General features: G+C 46.8%; 1 protein-coding gene across 3 annotated transcripts in view; it reads right to left on the bottom strand.

Moving 5' to 3' along the window:
• LOC119379196 (complexin) overlaps window positions 1–20,127 on the bottom strand; it is an 810,485-nt gene that overhangs the window by 616,190 nt on the left and 174,168 nt on the right. For 2 of the 3 annotated variants that reach the window (XR_005181119.1, XM_037648413.2), the window contains exon 2: window positions 15,443–15,493. The exons of the other annotated variant lie outside the window; for it this stretch is intronic. Coding sequence is in view for 1 of the 2 variants with exons in the window: in XM_037648413.2 (XP_037504341.1) it covers window positions 15,443–15,493 (51 nt within the window). In the remaining variant the exon portion in view is untranslated. The remainder of the gene's footprint in view (window positions 1–15,442; window positions 15,494–20,127) is intronic. 3 annotated transcript variants of the gene reach the window in all.

Raw genomic sequence — 20,127 nt, 5'->3', positions numbered from 1 at the left:
GTTATATACACAGTTTGCTTACGCCTACGTGCACAGCCGATGCCACTATCCGTCGTAGACCAATATGTCGTCTTAGGCGATGACGAACTTGCTCTACCAATCGCTGACCAAAATTATTTTTTATGTGAATGTAAAAAAGTTAGGAGGATATGCGATTCATTTTATTTGGTACCGCTGAAATCAGCACTTACACGTACACAGGAGAGTGAAAATTACAAGCTAGGGTATTCTTTGTGCTCGAAATATAAAGAATAACACGACGGAATTTCCAAGACAATTTAATAATAATAGGAAGCGTAGTTGCTAGGAATGCAGCACTGTAAATACTTGCAATTCTGGTTGCTCGCTGTAAGCGAAAGAAAGGAGATGTCAGTGAGGCTCTGAATTCGAAGTTCTCACTTTACAGGTGCATCAGAAACATCTATTGGAACAAGATTTTCTTATCGTTCAGCCTACCGTACACATATTTACATTGGCGTGTTTATCTGTGGCACCCCAACTTCGAAGTCCTTGGCCCCAGAGGAGAGTGCACTTTGCTCAGAGGTGGTTGCCAAGTCGCGGTATGGCAGGTCATGCCATATTCTTTGTCCGATGCTCGGCTACTTGCATGAGAAAGAACGCTGAGTGTGGCACCTAATAAATTGGTACACAGTGGCGCCAAATTATGGCGCCGAGGACTTCATGCGCAATGAGCTTGAGCGGCCTACCTTGCACCCAGCGCGTGCTCACATCGTTTTATCCTATCTAACAAACACTGACAATGGCGAAGCATTTAGACAATCTCTCACAAGCTTGACCTTGAGGCCTGTCCTGATCGCTCCACAGACTGTCAGCGTCATCGAAATGCTGCCTTACAAGGCCTATACATGTCTCGCACCTTATGCGATGGGCAGTAAGACACGCCTGCTGTGCACCAGACAACGGCTCTACAATACCCTGCATCGGTCGCTCCGGTGATGAGAGCCCTTGAAGCGCCTTGGGCAACGTCCTTTGTTTTTCCTAAACTCTGCAAGGAGTAGTGAGACAAGGGAGGGTGGCACGCGCCTTGTAGAGCAGCACCGAGGCTCCCGGACGTGGACCTTCTAATGAAACGTCAGGCCTCTCAAACCAATAATCAAGTGTCTTCTCAGGCGCCAATTACTGGCCCGCGGCAGCACTGCTCACAACGCCAAGCCCTCTCCCTACACGCACGTAATTAGAGCGCCGTTCCCTGCGGACGCAGCAGCAGTTGCGCGGTGGCTGATGCTGCTCGTGCCGCCGGCCCTAGAGTGCCGCGTTGCTTATTTTGCTCCTGTCTCAGCCTTGCACGTTTTCCGGCCCTTCGTATCGCAAATTCTGTACACAAACTGCGGATTCCGGATGTACAACCATCCTGCTTTTGTTCTAAATAATTTGCTCATTGTCGTTTGGGAGGAATTGCCATCGTTCATTCTTTGGGTCTGTAAAGACCGAAGCGCATGAACCGCTGCCGAGCCGTCTGTCCTCCACAATCTGTGATGGATCGCCGCGAAGCTTCTCTTTTAAGCGAGCCCACGGCTGCAAAATAAAAAAGATAAGAAGGGGAGGGGGGGAAGCGTTCTGGCTTGGCGAGGTTGATATGTTCAAGTCCCCCAATAGCATACGAGACACAGGCTTGACATGCAGCTGCCTCTTATTTTACAATGTAACGACGGCCGACGGCTGAGCACGACCCTGCGAAGTCGGGGTGAGTGATAGGGTCGTTGTCCTTTGTGTGTACAACCTCGCCAAAAACCGCAGCCATTCACGACATGATGCACAGTCGGAAAACTATGTGCTCTTGCATCGGGATGAGGCGGTACTGCACATGACCCTTTGCTGCATACAACTGCCTACACACCAGTCCTATACGCGCAGCGGCTATTTTCGATTGGGCGTGACAGTTGTTTACGCGTACATGCTCGCTTGCGAACCGGTCTGATGGTTCACTTCCTGACAAGCGGGACGTAATGAGCGCAGGTTTCACACCTCTCAGACGCTCAGTCGCTGCCGGTACAGTCGCGCGGAATTTCGACCGGCATCGTCGACACTGCTGCCGGTCGCCTGTTGATGATGACATTTTCGAAGCGATAATACACGCCGTGGGCATGCTAGCACATTTTCGCCGCAGCACGATAATGTAGTTTCCTTAATCACTTACTTGACACCCATTGAGTGAGACCTGCGAGTGTGTCGGCGACAGTTCCAATCACCGTACGCGAAGCATCCGAATAAAAGCTGTAGATCCTAAGAACGCTCGTGGAGTGTTCAAAGAACTATACAAAGTTCCTTCTCTTTTTCTTTTTTTTTATGCAGCACGAAAAAACAAATATGTTACAATGTTGTGACGACCGTCCAAGAGATAGTCATTATGACAGCATTTGCAAATATCGCCTTTGACTTCGCTAGCGACACCTCTCATGACGTTGACTTCTCCCCTGACTCGTGTGAATTGCCGAACCTGACCTTTACACCAATTCCCACACACCTACAAATATAGGCTATCAAAGATTTTACCTACCTCCCAGCGCATTCTCACATAGTTTCATTCTATCTAACAAACATTGGCAATGGCGAAGCGTTTAGACAATCTCTGAATCTCCCTGAAGCCTCTGAGAACTCCTTAGAGCGCTGTTTGAGTACTTAACAACCTCATTGGCTGTCATGCGTATTCTGCTGAGGCATATTCCAATGTCTCATATTCGAATCGGTGAAAGCGCTATATTCACGATCGGCTGATACGTTCACCCGCTCATCGCCGCAAGTTAAAAACAACCGCGTAAGTGATTACGGCTTGTTGCTAGAGGTCTAAATACATATGTTGTGTGTTTGTGTGTGCGTGTGTGTCTTGTTTTTTTTTTAACACGAAAGTGTTTTGTGCCGGGGTCCACCAAGACTTCAGTGACGTATTTTCGTCACGGAAATGACATCTAAAAAATTTACACGATCAGATGGCAACGAAAAAAAAGGTTCCGTAAACGGGCATTGAACCCACGACCGCTCGGTCCGCAACAACAGATGCCGAGCACGCTATCCACTGCGCCACGGTCACAGACTCTAGAGGCTTTACAAACGCGTATTTTATATCTACCACTCTCCCGGTCGTCGGCGTGGTGTTGCCCTCTGGGAGCAGTAAGGTAAAGTAATTCGTCATTACTATGGCCTCCGCGATTAGCACCTGCAACGCGTTACGCGTCCGTCCCATTCGGCGCGTTTTCAATAGAAGTTCAATTTTGTCAATGCCTTAACACACCGCGAGGTGGCGACATTAGCCCAAGCGTTGTAAGAGCGTTGGCCTCGCTCATAGCATCACGCTAATCCAAACCAAAAATAGCTCTGCGACGCGCACCTGGCTGTAACACCGTGTTCCCCGCTCACGCGCTCACCCCGACAAAAATCGCGGCCGGGCTACCAGGGCGGCACGACGCGCTTTGCGTTTCCCTCTAGTCCGGCCGTGCTGTTCAATCACATTTTAACATGCCGCGGAGCGGCGACCAAGTTCTGCGTCCAATATGCGACGCTCTTCTGCCTATCACACCTCGTTCTCTGATTTCGCTTTCACCGTTAACTACTACATCTACCACAAGGGTTTGTGTAATCACTTAACATGGACGTTAGTCGTCGGGATGGAGATGTACCACCAATCATCAAAGTGGGTGCATCCACGTTAAACGGTGCTATAGCTGCCAGACATCAATATACATTGTACAAACTCTCTTATATCAATGTACAGTAAACATTCAGTTACTTCTGTAAGGGCACGCTTTACTTTCGTGTTATTGCGATTCCTATGGCGGAGGGATCAACCATGCTTTTTGCAATCACCAATGGTGATTGAAACTGGTACTCTGTAGAGGCACTTCAATTATTTCATTAACTACCTTGTTTAGAATGAGCTTATGTGCACAGTAGGAACCTTGCGAGCCTTGGTACCGTTCTGTGTAGATTATGGCTGGGCGTCGCGTTTACCCATGCGTATGCATTCCGCATAGGGATGGCCGACACCACCGCCTGTGAACACTGCGGCGACGAAGAAACAATTCGACATGTTCTGTGTGACTGTCCGGAGTATAGCACACAGAGACAATCTCTTTACCATGCTTTCAACAAGTTGGACGACCAGCCCCTATCAGAAGGAAGACTACTACGCCATCGTCCGGACTGTCAGAGCGCCTCTGAACGGAACGCTGTCGTGTGTGTGTGTGGTTGTGATTGTTTTTTTTCCTTATTATTTATTTTCTCTCTATCGCTTTCAACCCCCCATTCCCCAACCCCAGTGCAGGGTAGCATACCGGATACAAACTTCTAGTTAACCTCCCTGCCTTCCTCTGCTCTTTCTCTCTCTCTTGCGAGCCTTGGAAAGCGTGACCAATATTCTCGGCGACAAAGTACTCCATTGCTAATGCCGCAATACACCGCACACGCGAAGGACCAGGGTGTAATTTTACTTTTATACCTCAATGATAAACTCATCGACGCATGGCTGATGAAGCTTAAAATGGGCAATGAATCGAAGTCCCGTACACGTGTTTGCAGCAAATGCTGCAAATGTTCGCTGACTAGCAGAAGCCATGAGACGATCGCGCACGCTCAGTATGATTTACAACGCCCTCGCACTGCACGCTCGCGCCATTCTATAGCTCATTCTGATCCCGATACATTAGCTTACATCAATATTTCCGCTGAAATGTGTAGGGCGCCGCCTCGTGGGCATTATGCAAGCTCGGCTGTCCAAGCATGCGCATTCGCACGCCTGGGCAGTAGTATACATCTAAGACATGCGTTCCTCCGGGAGAGAGTGTGCGTTCTGACTGTCTGGCCGGCTGCTCGGCACGCGAGTGGCGTAAATAAAGGCTTCTTGTTGAAACTGAGGACAGTGGTTTATCCCTCTGCACGGCTGCGGACGGGTACAGAAAGCGAATCCCCGCAAATGTAAAAGTGCCAATTAGACCACGGCTAGCTACATCTTGCATGTATGATACGCGTCTGAGCACTTTCAGATGCGTAGCGCTCTCAAAGATTCGCGTAGCGACAAGAAATCTATAACATTGCACTTGTGCCGCAAACAAACGTGTACTCGTCATGGCTCTGTTGTGAACATCAAATGTCATGCAGCTAGAACGTAGCAAACAAAAGCGATGCGTAAGCGTTGCGTTTTATTGCGGGTAGCGGCCGTCCCCAGAACGTCGTTTTCGGGCGGCATAGGCATGGCGTCTTTTATCTTAGTACTAGCACTCGTGCGCGTGCCATGATACGCGTCGCGCGACCACTGGTACGCATGCTTGACATGAAAAATTTGGCAATTTGAATTTTCCTGACATGAACAGTCCTCACTGTCGGCTTTACATCTTGTGCTGCAGATGACTTTTATTCCACTTCCATGAAATTCTACGAAGCGTTCATAGACAGTGACATCTTGATGCATGTATTCTACACCGGGGGTACAACGCACTCACGTAGGTCACACATGTTCAGACATTGCAAGTATGAATGCGTATCGTAGTGGTTAAGACACCGGCCTTCGGAGCGTGAGGGCCCGGTTCAAACCTGGGCGCCGGAGTGAAAAGTTACTTTCTTTTATTCATTTTATTTCTTTAAGGCGATGATCGTATTAGGTGACAGACACATGTAGAGACAGGGTTTTCGTTGAGCCGGCATAGAGGTGCTTACGCATTTAAAAACATTGTGAGGAAAATAACTAAGACGAAACTCTCGGAAGCGTGCACGCGCATTAGTTCAACTTTGTTTGCCTCAAACCACGTTGTAAAACCGCGGAAGGAGAGTTAAGCATGCGCAATCGTTTTCCGTGAGACGGAGAGGCCATTTGTGTCGCGTTTTAGGGCGCAAACCTTTCCTAAACAGGAACATAAATTCGATTTTTTTTTTCGTATCAAACGCGGCCAGTTCGCAAATGCAAACCTGTAACGCATAAACCGACACGCCGTACGCTGTTCTTACAGTACAAGTGTGTTTAATTGCTGCAAACATACTATAATAGAGTCCATTTGTTTTAAACAATGCCTTCGTAACTTTCCCAAAACCAGCCGACTCAGCCTCCTTGGCTTTCGTATTCGTTAGCGCATAGCAGACGACAATTGGACCGCCGCGGCGCAGTTTAAGGGTATATCTAAGGTTTTTTTACGGGTATCTCAGGTAGTTTTAAGAACAGTTGCTTGAAATGTCTGCGTACATCAACATTTTTGAAGTTGTGTCGAAGAAACAAGCAATAAAAAAGACAACGTTAAAGCAGCAGCGCTCTACACGAGGGACAGCTGGCGGAGCAATCCAGCTAAACACGTCACAGAGCCGACACCGCGTGGAGGCGCGCACGCTATGTCCTCGACCCCAATACACAAATACACAGAGCGAGTAAACTCTGGCAAGTGTCTGAAAAAAAAATAAAGGAACTCTGGAATAATCACCTCCGCGTAATTCGAAGGTTGTCAGTTCGGATTTCACCATCGGAAAGGGTGATTTTTGGTACACTTTAATTCATTTCAGTTTACGCCACAATTACTACACTACAGTTAAAGACAACAATTCATGCCCCCCCCCTATGCTTGTCCCGGCCTCACTGTCTGTTGAATTCATATGCTTGTGTCTAACAAAGAAACGTGCCCCTCCAAGAAATTCCCCCTCTTTCGTTCATTCCTAGCGAGGGCCTCGCACCGGCTGACTTAATGCCTTAGTTTAGCATACGAGGGTTTGCTGGTTAGCTGCCGCCTCGTGGAAAGATAACGTGCCACGTGACGACGTCTGGAAAAAAGACTGTTCCACACTCGCCGCCTTGGTTACGAACGGCGCTGGCCTACACTCCCAGAGATTACGCAAACAGAAATACCCATCGAAGTGAACATGGAAGCACTTCCCATCGCAGCTTAAAGGGTAGACCATCAGGAGCGTAACTCGAAGGTTATGGGTTCGGATCCCACCGACCGAAAGGGTGATTTTTCGTCGACTTTAATTATATTAATTTACGTCTTTATTACTACGCCGCAGTTAAAGAGAATTATAGCTTACTATGCTTGCCCTGGCCTAATTGTCTGTTGTATTCATTTGTTTGTGCATAATAAAGAAGCGAGCCCCTCGAGAAAATTGTCCTTCTTCCGTTCATATATCATATTTTTAAAAGCCCGTGTAAAGCGTGTTTTGTTTGTTAAGCATATGAGCTATGCAACAAAGCAAGATGTCTGTAACGGAAATCACGAATGGGCAAATCTTCATGAGACGAGGGTGAACGACGTGATACGAGAAAAGTAATTGACAAGTTATTTCAAGCTATTATAGCGCAAAAAAATTGGCTGCGGCTTAGCTCGGCTAGGCCCGGTTATGCAAGTGAAAGCTTGTTACACTTGGTTATGCTTGTTTACCCTCGTAGCCGAAGCACAGTTTGCCAACCGAACGATATGGCTTGTCGAACGTGCCGTACTGCGAGCACTCAGTAACGTCGTTTAGTCAGTTTCCGAAGCCGTGGCCTAAGTCGAACGCGAGGCAGTGGCGTAGCCAGGGGGGGGGCGCACACCAGGCCTGTGCCCCCCCCCCCCCCCGAGGATTTTTTTTTGCCCTAGCACACAGAGCACAAAATGACACTAGACCACATCTTCCTGCCCGGCCTCCACTTCAGATCAAAATGGTGCCCCCCCCCCCGAAAAAAATTCTGCCTACGCCCCTGATGCGAGGCGTCCATTGCCGCCCCTAAAGGTCATCGCTGTCGCCTTTCTGCATCCTTCTCCCAACGTTTAGCTCGCCGAATTTCCCGTTCTTCACTCGTTTCATCCTGCCACTTTGCGCGCTGGTACTAATTTTTCCGCTTTAACTCATCAGCAAGCCGAGTGACACCGCAGGATGGTCCGACGTAGCCTGCAGCTTTCGTCACTGGGACCGTGCAGACAACATTAGCAGAGGTGGACCAGCGTCCTCGCTTCCTCCTTCCATTGCGCGACCATGGCACAACGGCTCAACTGAAGCACTCGCCCGCTGACCCGAAGCGGCGGAGAGTGGCGAGTCTCGTGGTTAATCACGTGGACACGGCTGGCGAGCCAGCGTTTGTCATCCTAGCAGCGGTCGGAGCAGCGACGGCGGCGGACGCGGCTAGTCACGGCCAAGCGGAGATACATGGTGAATCTCGCTCGACTAGGCCAGTAAGGTTTTCACTTTAAAATTTTAGAAATGAGAGACGGATCACTGAATGTAGCAGAAGTGTTGTAGTTCGGGCGAGCTGGTCATCCATGAACTTAGCTTGTATTAGCGCGGTACAAATAAGAAGTCATACAAATAAGTCGGTACAAATAAGAAGTATGTCGTGTCGTGTCTACTTCTTATTTGTACCGCGCTAACACAAGCTAAGTTCATGAATGTAGCAGTGGCGGCGTACATTACATAAAAGACAAATTTTGTCTCATTGAGCTGCCGCCGCCATTTTCTCACAACTACGCACTTTAAGCTAACAGGAGTTGAGCTAACCGCAAGTCCAAGGAACCAGCCACTCATTCGATTGTGTCTAACAAAGAAACGAGCCCCTCGAAAGAATTCCCCTTCTTCCATTCATTTATCGTAACTTTAGGAGCCCCTGTAAAGCGTGTTTTGTCTGTTAAGCACATGAGCTATGCAACAAAGCAAAACGTGCTTTGTTGCAACAAAGCAAGACGTGCGTACCGGAAAGCACGAATGGGCGAATCGTCATGAGACGAGGGTGAACGACGTGATACGAGAAAAATAAATTCCAAATGATTTCCAGCTATTACAGCGCAAAAATTTTAGAAATGAGAAACGGATCACTGAACGTAGCAGTGGCGGTGTACATTGCATTAAACACAAATTTTGTCTGATTGAGATGCCGCCGCCATTTTCTCACGACCACGAACTTTACGCTGACAGAATTTAAGCAAAACGCACGACCGAGGAACCGGCGACTCATTTGGTTGTGTCTAACAAAGAAACGAGCCCCTCTGAAAAATTCCCCTTCTTCCATTCATTTATCATAACTTTAAGCGCCCCTGTAAAGCGTGCTTTGTCTGTTAAGCACATAAGCTATGCAACAAAGCAAGACGTGCGTACCGGAAAGCACGAATGGGCGAATAGTCATGAGACGAGGGTGAACAAATAAATTCCAAATTATTTCAAGCTATTACAGCGCAAAAGCTTTAGAAATGAGAAACGGATCACTGAATGTAGCAGTGGCGGCGTGCATTACATTAAATGAATGAATGAATAAACTTTATTAAATGTGCGGGCGAGGTGGGGGGAAGAGGGGATTAACCCCTGTCCCATCCCACTCTCCGTCGATGATGATGGCGTCAGGTGACGGCTTGAAGCGCTTGGACCCGGGCGGCATCCTCGCCTTAAAGACAAATTTTGTCTGATTGAGCTGCCGCCGTCATTTTCTCACGACCACGAACTTTACGCTAACAGGGTTTAAGCAAAACGCACGACCGAGGAGCCGGCCACTCATTTGGTTGTATCTAACAAAGAAACGAGCCCCTCGAAAAAATTCCCCTTCTTCCATTCATTTATCGTAACTTTAAAAGCCCCTGTAAAGCGTGCTTTGTCTGTTAAGCATATGAGCTACGCAACAAAGCAAGACGTGCATACCGGAAAGCACGAATGGGCGAATCGTCATGAGACGAGGGTGAACGACGTGATACGAGAAAAATAAATTCCGAATGATTTCAAGCTATTACAGCGCACAAATTTTAGAAATGATAAACGGATCACTGAACGTAGCAGAGGTGGCGTACATTGCATTAAACACAAATTTTGTCTGGTTGAGATGCCGCCGCCATTTTCTCACGACCACGAACTTTACGCTGACAGGATTTAAGCAAAACGCACGCCCAAGGAACCGGCGACTCATTTGGTTGTGTCTAACAAAGAAACTAGCCCCTCGAAAAAATTCCCCTTCTTTCGCCACCATATAAGACAATCGGACAACACAAACGCGTTTGTATTGTCTGGGCATCTTGTGTTCCTTCCTACACGCCTCATCTTCTTTCGTAATGAATCCCCACCTACTAGCTCCGTTGCAGTGGTGAAGGCGGTTGCATTCCACCTAATACGGACATATCCAGGCTTGAAATCGGAACGCTTCAGTCTCCTGCTGCAAGCCATCCGCCAATACGGTGCCGCTTAGGGATATTAGAGTTTTAACGTTTTGTACAGTTAATTTGTCTCTTAAGCTTTAACTACAACGTTCTTTAAATGTAATTTCAATATTTTTGCAGAGGTTTGCAAATTAATTGCGTATATGTTTGTCCTTTCCCATCGCCAATTCAGTGGTCGAACACTTGCGGACATTTCGTGTGCAAGTGTTCTCTGCCATCGGCCAGCTGGCCTCGCATATGTCTAGCAAGAAGATTATCTCTTAGGAACAATATTAGCGTAAGTACGCTTTGTGAGTACGAGATCTGTTTTCCTAGCCATTCTAATATATAAACATATTGTTGACGCACCGCTCAAGGTTCATTGCGAGAACCGCTTTTCTTGCCAAGCTTCGTTAGTGATGCAATGAGCCTGGAGTGCGCCACCCGTAAGCATGTAAAGGTGTGCTAACTCGAGCGTCTTATTTGATGGTAGCGTAGGCTGAAAACAGGGAGAACAGAAAAGGCACACATGGCTGTTTTTTCGAGTGTGCCTTTTCTGTTGTCCCTGTCTTTAGCCTGCGCTACCATCAAGTAGAACGCAATACCATCATGGCCACTTTGCCACCCTCATTAACTCGAGCGACCGGGAGCTCTTTTCCTTGAAAACGGCTCTAGCACATACCACGCTTGAACAGCTAACAAAGTGATATTTAGGGAGTACATATGGAGCAACGGCACGAATGCTTGAAGAGCTGCGACAGCTGTTTTGGAGTATCTTCGAAAGACTGGTCTTAACTTAAGGCTTCAGAAACCACTGCGTTGCATTGCTATTGCATACATATTCGCATAACTTGTTCTTCACCTCCACTTGCACTTTCTGTTTTATTTTCTGCTTCCCCGATGTGGAGTAGCAGCTAGCGTACCGATCTCTCCAGCTTTCTTATAATAAATGGTCTCGGTCTTCTATCAGACTTGCTCAGGCGCTTGTAATCCGGCCAATGTGCAAAATGGCACTCAGGAGTCGGGACGTTAGACAAGACGGCGCCGAAAGCTATAACGAACTTAACCAAGCAAGAAATTATTGAGGAAGGCGTAAGACCAAAGGTGCGTACTCCAGCTCGAGATTCCCGAGTACGAAAGAAGGAGCGACGCGCTGCGCAGGCTATTGTCGATCGGTAAGAACGGCTAATGCAGTGTGATATCTAACGATACGAACACGAAACTGCGCGATAAGCCCCGTTCGCACTAGAAAATTTCCTGTCGGAGACAAGATCGGTGACCGGGAAATCTAACGTCACGCGACAGGAAAAACAGCCATCGTCGCACCGATCGGTTCAAGATCGACTTTCTTCGCCGAAAAAAAAAAGCATCCCTTGTCGAAAGTCAGTAAGAACTCGGGCTTAAGAGAGAAAGGACGGGCTAGCGGCGGAAGTTGTTCTTGGTAGTAAGCATCCGGTTAGCCGTTTTCAAAGAGTGATTGTTGTTTGCGGGTGTATTTGTTCGTCTGTCTTGGTTAATAGACGAAGTCAAAAATCGCAAGAAGCGGCGGAGCAGGCGCCGACGACAGGGAAAAAAATTTTGCCCTTATCTGTCATCCGCTGTTCCCTAAGACGAACGCTAACCAGCGCGGCCAAACGTCGGTTCTGTTAAACTGTTTTTCTTATTTTGTGAATTTATGCCTTGCGTCGGTGCGAGGTCTGTAGAGCTAGTGTCGTGTTCAGCACTTAGACGTTATGTGCATTAAAATAGCTGTAAATTAAGCGTGTATGTGTGTTTGCAGCGTTGGTACGAGCTAAGTTAGGACCCGAATCAACGAGATGATCAGGCGCCAGAATTCCCTTAAGAAAAAATTTATGACAGTCGTGACGCTCCATATATCATTGGCGAAGGCGACCGGCCAATAACAAAGAACAGTTATACTAAAAAGGCTTTGTCAATGTGCTCTCAGGATTTCACGTGAGCACATTGAATTTTTCCCCTGTACTGTTACATCGGAGATACCGTTATCATTCGAGCCCGTTGTAGAGTTAATTAGTCTGCAGAAAACGTGTTTTGGCCTGCATGCGCTATAGGTGTTTGCAGACGTGGCGCTGTTGTTTTTTGTGCGTGGCCGACGTCTTGAACATTTATGCGCACGCTGCAGCTCTGAGGACATTCTACGAGGTGTATTGTTGGCTGGCATAACGTCATTTATATACCAGGGGCCCGATTGGCAAAGCTTTCACTCCTAAGTGCGCTTTGCCATTGGGCAGCCGGTGACGTTAATAATATTATTTCCAGCATCACGAATAGATTTCTCTTACTGACAATTCTAGCCTAAGACTTTTTTTTGTTACCACGGGCCCAGAACACAGTTAAAGAGCGCCACTATATACTTCTGTACGCCATCTGTCTCAAACAACACGAAGCAACAGCCCACGGAAGTCCGGCTACCATACCGAGAGACATTAAACTCAGTTCACAAACAAACCTTCTGAAACGATAGCCGGGTACAGCTTAAGAAGGCAGGAGAGGCCCCGCCCAGATGGCCGAAGCGTGACCGCCGACTGCCTCCGCGAGTAAAGTAGTCCGAATCATATTCTCGGCCACGCTCTCCAAGGCCGAATCACCGGCCGTCCGGCTATAACGTCAATCTAGCGTGCGCGGCCACTGGGGCGGATTCATATTCATCCCCCTTTAAGGAGAAAATTCCGCTGCCTTCTAAAGTTGTACCCGGCTATGGTAATCCCTTCAGCCAGCGGAACACGTGCGTCGCATTTTTTTCTAGCCAAGACTTCTGTTGTCTCGATTCAGGCCAAATTTCATCTGGCAAGAGTTGACCGGACCGGGTCACTTAGAGAGAAGTGCGCTCCACGAGAGTTAAGTGGAGTGTTTTTTTTTTAAATCACGCGTTATATTTTGCACGCCTCACTGCGGCAAACTTGTCTTCGTGTGCCGACAACCCAGTTTCTTTTGTATGTAAGCGCATGAGTCGCTCTACGTGCTGTACGGCCGGGTCCATGTCATTTGACCAGGACGTAAAGCAAAGAGGACCTTGCAAGGTTCCCCACCATTATCATCGTTCGTCCACCGCACGACGAAGGCTTCCCCTAATGATCTTCACTTATTACCCTGTCTTCTCCATTATATTTTTGCGAGATTCTAATTGCATCACCCAACTCGCTGCCGCTCCTCGGCTGCGTTTCCCATCCCTTGGTATTCATTCCGTTCCTCTAACTAACCAACGACTGTCTTTCCTGTACGCATCACGTGGCCCACCCAGGTCCACTTTTTTGCGCTTAATTAATGCCGACTATAATACTCTCTACCCCTGTTTGATCACTGATCCCTTCTGCTGTTTTCCGTACTCCTAATGGTACATCTATCACTTTCCGTTCCACCGCACGCTGCGTGTTCCTCAACATTTTCTCGAGTTTCTTTGTTGTCGTCCAATTTTCCATCCCATATGTCGATACTGGCAATATGACATGATTGTACACTTTTCGGCTTAGGGACAGCTGTAAGTTGCCTGTCAAAATTTGGGAATCTCTGCCGTATGGGCACCAGCCCATCCTCATTTTTCGGCGAATTTCATTTTTATGAGTGGGTTCCACTGTTCAGTGGCGTAGGCAGAAATTTTTTTCGGGGGGGGGGGGGGGCACCTGCTTGATCCGACATTGGGTCTGGGCATATAAGTGCGGTCGAGTGTCATTTTGTGCTCTGTATCGCATGGGAAAAAAATTTTCGGGGAGGGCGGGCACGGGCCCGGTGTGCCCCCCCCCCCCTGGCTACGCCACTGCCACTGTTAGTAATTGACCTAGATATGCATACTCTTGCAGATTTTTAAGGCTGGTTGCTAATTTTGAACTCACTAAAGTCGAACTCACTAAAAATCCAACTCACTGAAGAGTTGGATTTTCCCTCCCATCATTTGAAATGCCGAATACAAGATTGTCTGGAATGTATTTAAGTTACAAAAAAAAACTAATTTCTCGAAGACTTTCCAAGATACGAAAATACTTAGGAAACTATTTAGGATAAAGTAACTTTATGAATAGAGTATTTAAGGTACGTACAAGTCTGGCACACATGCACCAATCACAATTTTACTGTTCACAACCACCGGTGCAGCTTTTGAGTTCATCACACCCGATTCTGAAATCACGCTATCTCTTGAAAGTTCAAAGATAACAGTACCGAAAATGGGGCTGAAACAAGAACATTAATCGAAATAGCAAACTGCAGTACGCGTGTTGCATTTAATTTGACACCTTAAACTACAATAAATAAATCTGTGCTGGAATGCAAAAAAAAAACTAAAACCTCACAGTCCTAAATGGTGAAAAAGAATTTTTTTTTTTGCGTTTAAGCAAGCGAAATGGGGTACCGTGATCCCAAAAAGGTGACAACATTAATCTGAGGCGCAAAAGAGAGAAACGGAAGTTATTCCAGTCAGCCGAAAGAAGAAGGGAGAGCTGCGACCGAAGCTGCGTTTCGAAACAAGTATTTTGCGTTGCAATTACAGGGAGGTTGGAACTGCTTGTTGACTGGTTTGCCCGGGCAACCTCGTCAGCTGTCGTGCGCAAGGTGATTCATCCGCATAGTGCGCACTGCTTCTCACACCGCCGGCGAGTTTTTCGTGTTCTTGTCCTGCCAAATTGAAATAACGGCTCGGCCTACCAACAGCGTACATGGATCTTCTAAGAACGCCTGTATTCATATACAAGTGCCACGCGAAATCTGGCCGCGGCCTTGAATGAAGCGTAAAAGAAAAGTAAGGCGACCCACTTCCAGCGGGGATGAAAGAAGCGCGGGCTGTGCAATGGCAAAGTCGAACACGCTCTCCAGCAGAGCGGGGTGCAGCGGGAAGTACGGACCTAATCTCGCGGCGTACGCAATCCCCATAGCTCCGCCCACAGAGAGGAAAAATGCAGGCAGACCGAGAAAAGAACAAACAAATGCGAGGCGAAAGAAGCTATAGGCAAAGAGAAGCCTTCCCGGACACGCGACACCCAGCGCTTCCATTCGAAAGGCCGCTCTTCACTGGCATCGGCCAGGCTGCAAAAACAAGCCCGACCTTGCACAAGCCCTCCCGATACATCGGCGCACTCAACCAACTCGAAGTGCAAACAGAGCTCTCCACTGGTCGTGGCTGCACGGCTTCCCAATGGAACCGCTGCAGCTGTTGTCTCTGCTTCCGTATCAGTCAGTCCCAGTGTAAAAAGAACTGAAGAAACGCTAGAAGGGGGCACCACCGCTATTTCTACTTTCTTTACAGAACTTTTTTACTCTTCTGCAGAAAAGAGAGAGACGGCGCTTGTATTTCCCTTGTATTACCCGCGCCACAGAAGCGAACTGTGAAGCAGCTGAAAAGGTTGTTCGTTTACCTCAGGCCGCCGTGTGTGTTGATGGGAATCGGGTGACGCGTGGGCAGGACGCTGAAACACAGAATAAAAGCAATACGTTGAAGCACTGGCAGACGGGAATGAACAAATGGAAAGGTTAACAGTCGCCACAAATATATTTCAGACTATAAAAGAGACAGCGAAAGAGAAGACCTTACGTTACACCTGTGTGATGCGAGGGCCGGCATGGTAAGATGACCCCTCCTGACCACGCACGAGCCGGAAATGAAAATTTCTTTTCATTCATTCACCTTGACTTTAAAAAAAAATGTCCGAGCAGTTTACACGAATTTCCATTCAGGACTTAGCGGCCAAGCTTCGGAAAATTATCCTCATTTACTGAACACTGAGTTTGTATGAGAACTTTCTCAGTACACTTACAGCACCAATTACATGATAAACAAGTTACGTTAAATCACTACACAGTTATTGATGTGCAGTTCACTGCGTTAATTGGAAAGACAAATACTAGACCCCTCTTCCCTCGAGTAAAATATTTCGTGCTCTTAAACCCGTAAGTCGCTACATCTCCCAGGAAATGGGTGATGAGCATGACTTGACCTTTTAAAAAGCGACCTAAACAGCAGCGGTAACTTATCGCACAATCCGTATGCGAGGGTGGAGAAAATGACAGCCCGTGCTTGCAATCGTTACGTTCAGGAATCCGGTTCGATGTGATGAAGCTGTCGGTCATTCTTTATACTGAAGCTCCCATGTACAGTATGCCGGTGTAGTACATCTCGACGTGTCCAAATGCTTTGCGTTCGCCGACGGAAAGCCTTTTTTTTTTCTTTGCTGTTTTTGTTTGGGGCCTGCTATATTCGTATATAGAATATCGTTCTCTGCGCAAACGCCAATTAGATCTCGCTAATGCGTGGTGACATCGCTATTTTATGTAGCTTCAAGAAGCGTTCCAAGCCCCTATTTTAAAGGTGCATGCCAATAGCCATGATGATGCGCATTATCGCGGGGGCCAAGTTTTCACATAAGCAAAAAAATGCGCTTAATATACGCCGATATAGTGCTTTAAATCATGCCAATTTTTGATCCTGAGTCCAGTACTACAGAACGCAGCTGTTTTCTTTAAGCTCGCGTGTATTGTTTTTCCCTTCTTGCTATCTCCCTTTCTTTCCCTCCCTTAATCCCCTTCCCCCAGCGTAGGATAGCAAATGGGACGCGCGTCTGGTTGACCTTCCTGCCTCTTCTTCCTCCTCCTCCTTTTTTTAGAATAGTTCAGTTCATAACAAGCCGTCTATTTGCGTAAGCTCGACCGTATTTCGAGGATAAGGGAAGAATCCTGCCAGTGCACTCTGCGTGGCTTCGAGTGAACGCAAACGCATACGCTATATGCGGCCACGCTATCTGAGCTGGTGTCTATATATGTTATTGCCTTAAAGATAATACAGGGATCTGAAAGCTCGCGACGACGTTAAATGGGTTTCACGGTAAATTCAGCAAAACGAGGAGCTATCGGGTTGACGAGTTTTACCAAATTGGACGGCGCAGAAGCCGAGACAATGAACTCTGGCTGCGCCAGAAATACAATGAAACAGCGCGATTCACCGTCACGGGAAGACGTTTTGTGAAAGAGAGCCCGTGCGCTGTGCCCTTGATGATGGCTGCCACGGAAGATCAGCTGTCAGAGAGGCAGCCTTGTCGCTCCACTTTCGGATTCTCCATTTGCTCACGTGTTTCAGAGAAGTACGGGAAAAAAAGACAGAGAGCCAGCCAAGCGGCCTAAGTGCCTGTTGTCACGGCCGCTTTCTTCGGCGAGGCTGAAGAGGAAAATAAGGCTCGACGGACATCATTTCCTTTTCTCCGTCTCTGTCTGGGGCGGCTGCGCGGTGCAGTCCGACACGGAAGTATGGAAGAAAGAAAAGCGACGTGCGAATGAGGAGCGTTGGAAGGAACGTAAGACGAACAAGAGCAAGCGGGAGCAAAAGTATTTTCAACGCTCTCTAGTTTTGCATTTTACGTGGCGTTTTCTTGAACGAAATACACAAGGTCACGGCCAAATTGAGTCGATAAGCGCTTGTCGGTTCGTTTGTATCTCGAGTTCTCTATAAAGTATTTAATTATGTGCCCCAAGCAGCATGAAGTTTGAATTGGATCGAGCGCAACGTATTGAAAGATCCCATTTTTTACATCCTCAAACCTGCGATTTCACGCCTCGTAGGCGTTCTCAGCGTAAAATGGAGAGAGAGATGGAGGCTGTTTAAGTAATACTGGACAGGTTTTGACTGGCAGTGTGCCTGGCGGTGCGCTTAAGCGATATGTTACACACTGTGCGCGATGGATACTGAAAACACAAAAAAAGGCAACATAAGGCTCAACAAACTGAAATGTCACAATGAGATAAGTGTATCTGAGGAACTTTTATAGTGCGTAGCGTTAGGCGAGCAGGCAGCGTTATTCCACGGGCAAAGAGTCTCGTTACTTAAGCGATGAGTATATTTGATGAATGCTCAGTCAGGACGTCATTAAGAATCTTCTTTATAAATAATTTGAAGCGCTGGTTACGTGGGCTATTTGTTGCCGTACGTTAGACGCGGGGCACCATGCCGGCTTCATCCGTTTGATTTTAAGTAGTAAATGGTAGCGACAATTACCCGAATCCCGTGTAGGCATGCCCGATTACGCCTGTTCACTCGACACGGCAAGCGAAACTCGCACATAGGATCGTTAGAATTCACGGACGATGCTATTTTTTGGAGTCCGTCAAGAGAGCCAGCTGCATACGCCACGTAACGCAAGACGCAAGAGCTGATCCATCACTCCGAGAGAAAGATATCAGGAGTAGCCCTGTAGAGTTGTGCTTGTCTCGTTCCGCTGAATGAGCAAGCTGTACGTGAGCCTCGCTAATCAAACGGCATCTGCCTTCTCTTTCAAAGTAGATGTTGAATCTTCTCGGACGCGAAGTGGATTCATCTGCGTCTCTCTCGTAGTGGAGGAAACAACAAAAAGTAAAGACTCGTCAGAAAGGCCAAGCAATGATAGCGACAGCAGTACATTAAACAGCTTTACAAAACGAGGTTCGTAGTTTTATCGCCCCTATATACTTCAGTAAATATTCGCGTGCTAACTAAATTAAAGCGCATGGTGTCATGCCAGCACGCGCAAAACACACCTAAAACCCTGTTAAACGGCAAACTTACTGTCATTTACAAGAATGACATTCGTCCGCAATACCACTTGTTTGCAGTGTGCGGGAAAATTAATGACAGTTGGTGAAAATGTTTTAAAGTAATCCGCATTTTATTTGCTATTGTATGCGATCTAATGGCCCTACGGACGTTCTAGAAAGGTCGCTAATGACTCATTTGCTTCTAATCTGTCCATAAAAATACGAAACGCTTGGATTAATAAGCTGATTTGTTAAAAAGGATAGCGCGAAAGAACAAAATCTATCACTTGTTTATAAAATTCGGGGGTGCCAATGGTTTACTGACTTCAAAAGTATTAGGAATAAGGTCACCGCTCAACCAAAGCGGGCAAAATTTAAGTACTTTAAGCGGTTATTTGCTAAAGTAAAAAATGACCCTAGGAAAGTTCCCTGAATATGTAATATTCCCTGTAGGCTAACGATAAGATGGTGCCAGTAAGCCCAGAATAAGGGATCGAGGCGTCACTTCTTTTGTAAGACGCAATCATGGGAAGCCGAATGACGATGAGGTCAAGAAAAGCATAGCAGAGCTTACTGATAGCGTTAGGTAAAGCATAATAATTACGAGATAAATGGAGAGGAAGTGCACGAGAAAATAACTTGCCGCCGATTGGAGGCGCCGGTAAGTTGCTTAGATTGGACATGCAGCAGACATGCTAGGGAATGGGCAGGTGAAACCGACTTTTTTTTTTTTTCGTGCACACGTCGTCAACTGTACATCTTGGCTCCCTCGGATATCTTTTCGTACGACTTCGATGTCACTCTAGCAAAGTGGCCTCTCAAAAAACGGAGCTCACTTAAACAAAGATACCACATAGACAGATCGAAGGTATAGCTTGTTATCATGATAGCCCACAAAAAAAGACCAAGGACTGGAAGGACGACGAGGACACAATCGTCCCTTTAAGTTCTTGGTGTTTTTTTGTGTGGTATAAAGTTAACACGGATCATCAACATGCCCAAGCATATGCTATTACGAGGCTACACCACTTGTGCTTGGCCACCCTCAGGCAGAATGTCACCATAGTTCGCTTAAACATATGTGTGCGTGTGTGTAACTCGATCAAGTTATACGGAACAAGAACCGAAACAAGCCGTGCAAGGACGACAACGGCTGCGACGCAGCGTACACGTTGCACAAATTTCATGTTCTGGTTCTAGTGAGTTCGTTGCTTCTTTCCAGTGATTTTTTATTTCTGGACTGGGTACGAAGGCTAGCAGGCCTAAGCGCGTTATCAAAAAGTGTATGCATTCGTTCTATTGAATAATGGGATGCCTTTTTCTTGCGTTCCACGAAGAATTGTTTTCCCGCCATTTCGAACGACCTTATATATATATATATATATATATATATATATATATATATATATATATATATATATATATATATATATATATATATATATATATATATATATATATATGTATATATATATATATATATATGCCCTATTTTCTCGCATATAACCCGCCCATCTAACATTCACTCTACAAAAGGAAAAAA

Source organism: Rhipicephalus sanguineus, chromosome 1, assembly GCF_013339695.2.
Source record: "Rhipicephalus sanguineus isolate Rsan-2018 chromosome 1, BIME_Rsan_1.4, whole genome shotgun sequence".
In the NCBI taxonomy this organism is placed as follows: Eukaryota; Metazoa; Arthropoda; class Arachnida; order Ixodida; family Ixodidae; genus Rhipicephalus; species Rhipicephalus sanguineus.
The sequence above is the reverse complement of the archived record's forward strand: the minus strand, read 5'-3'. Positions and strand labels throughout refer to the sequence as shown.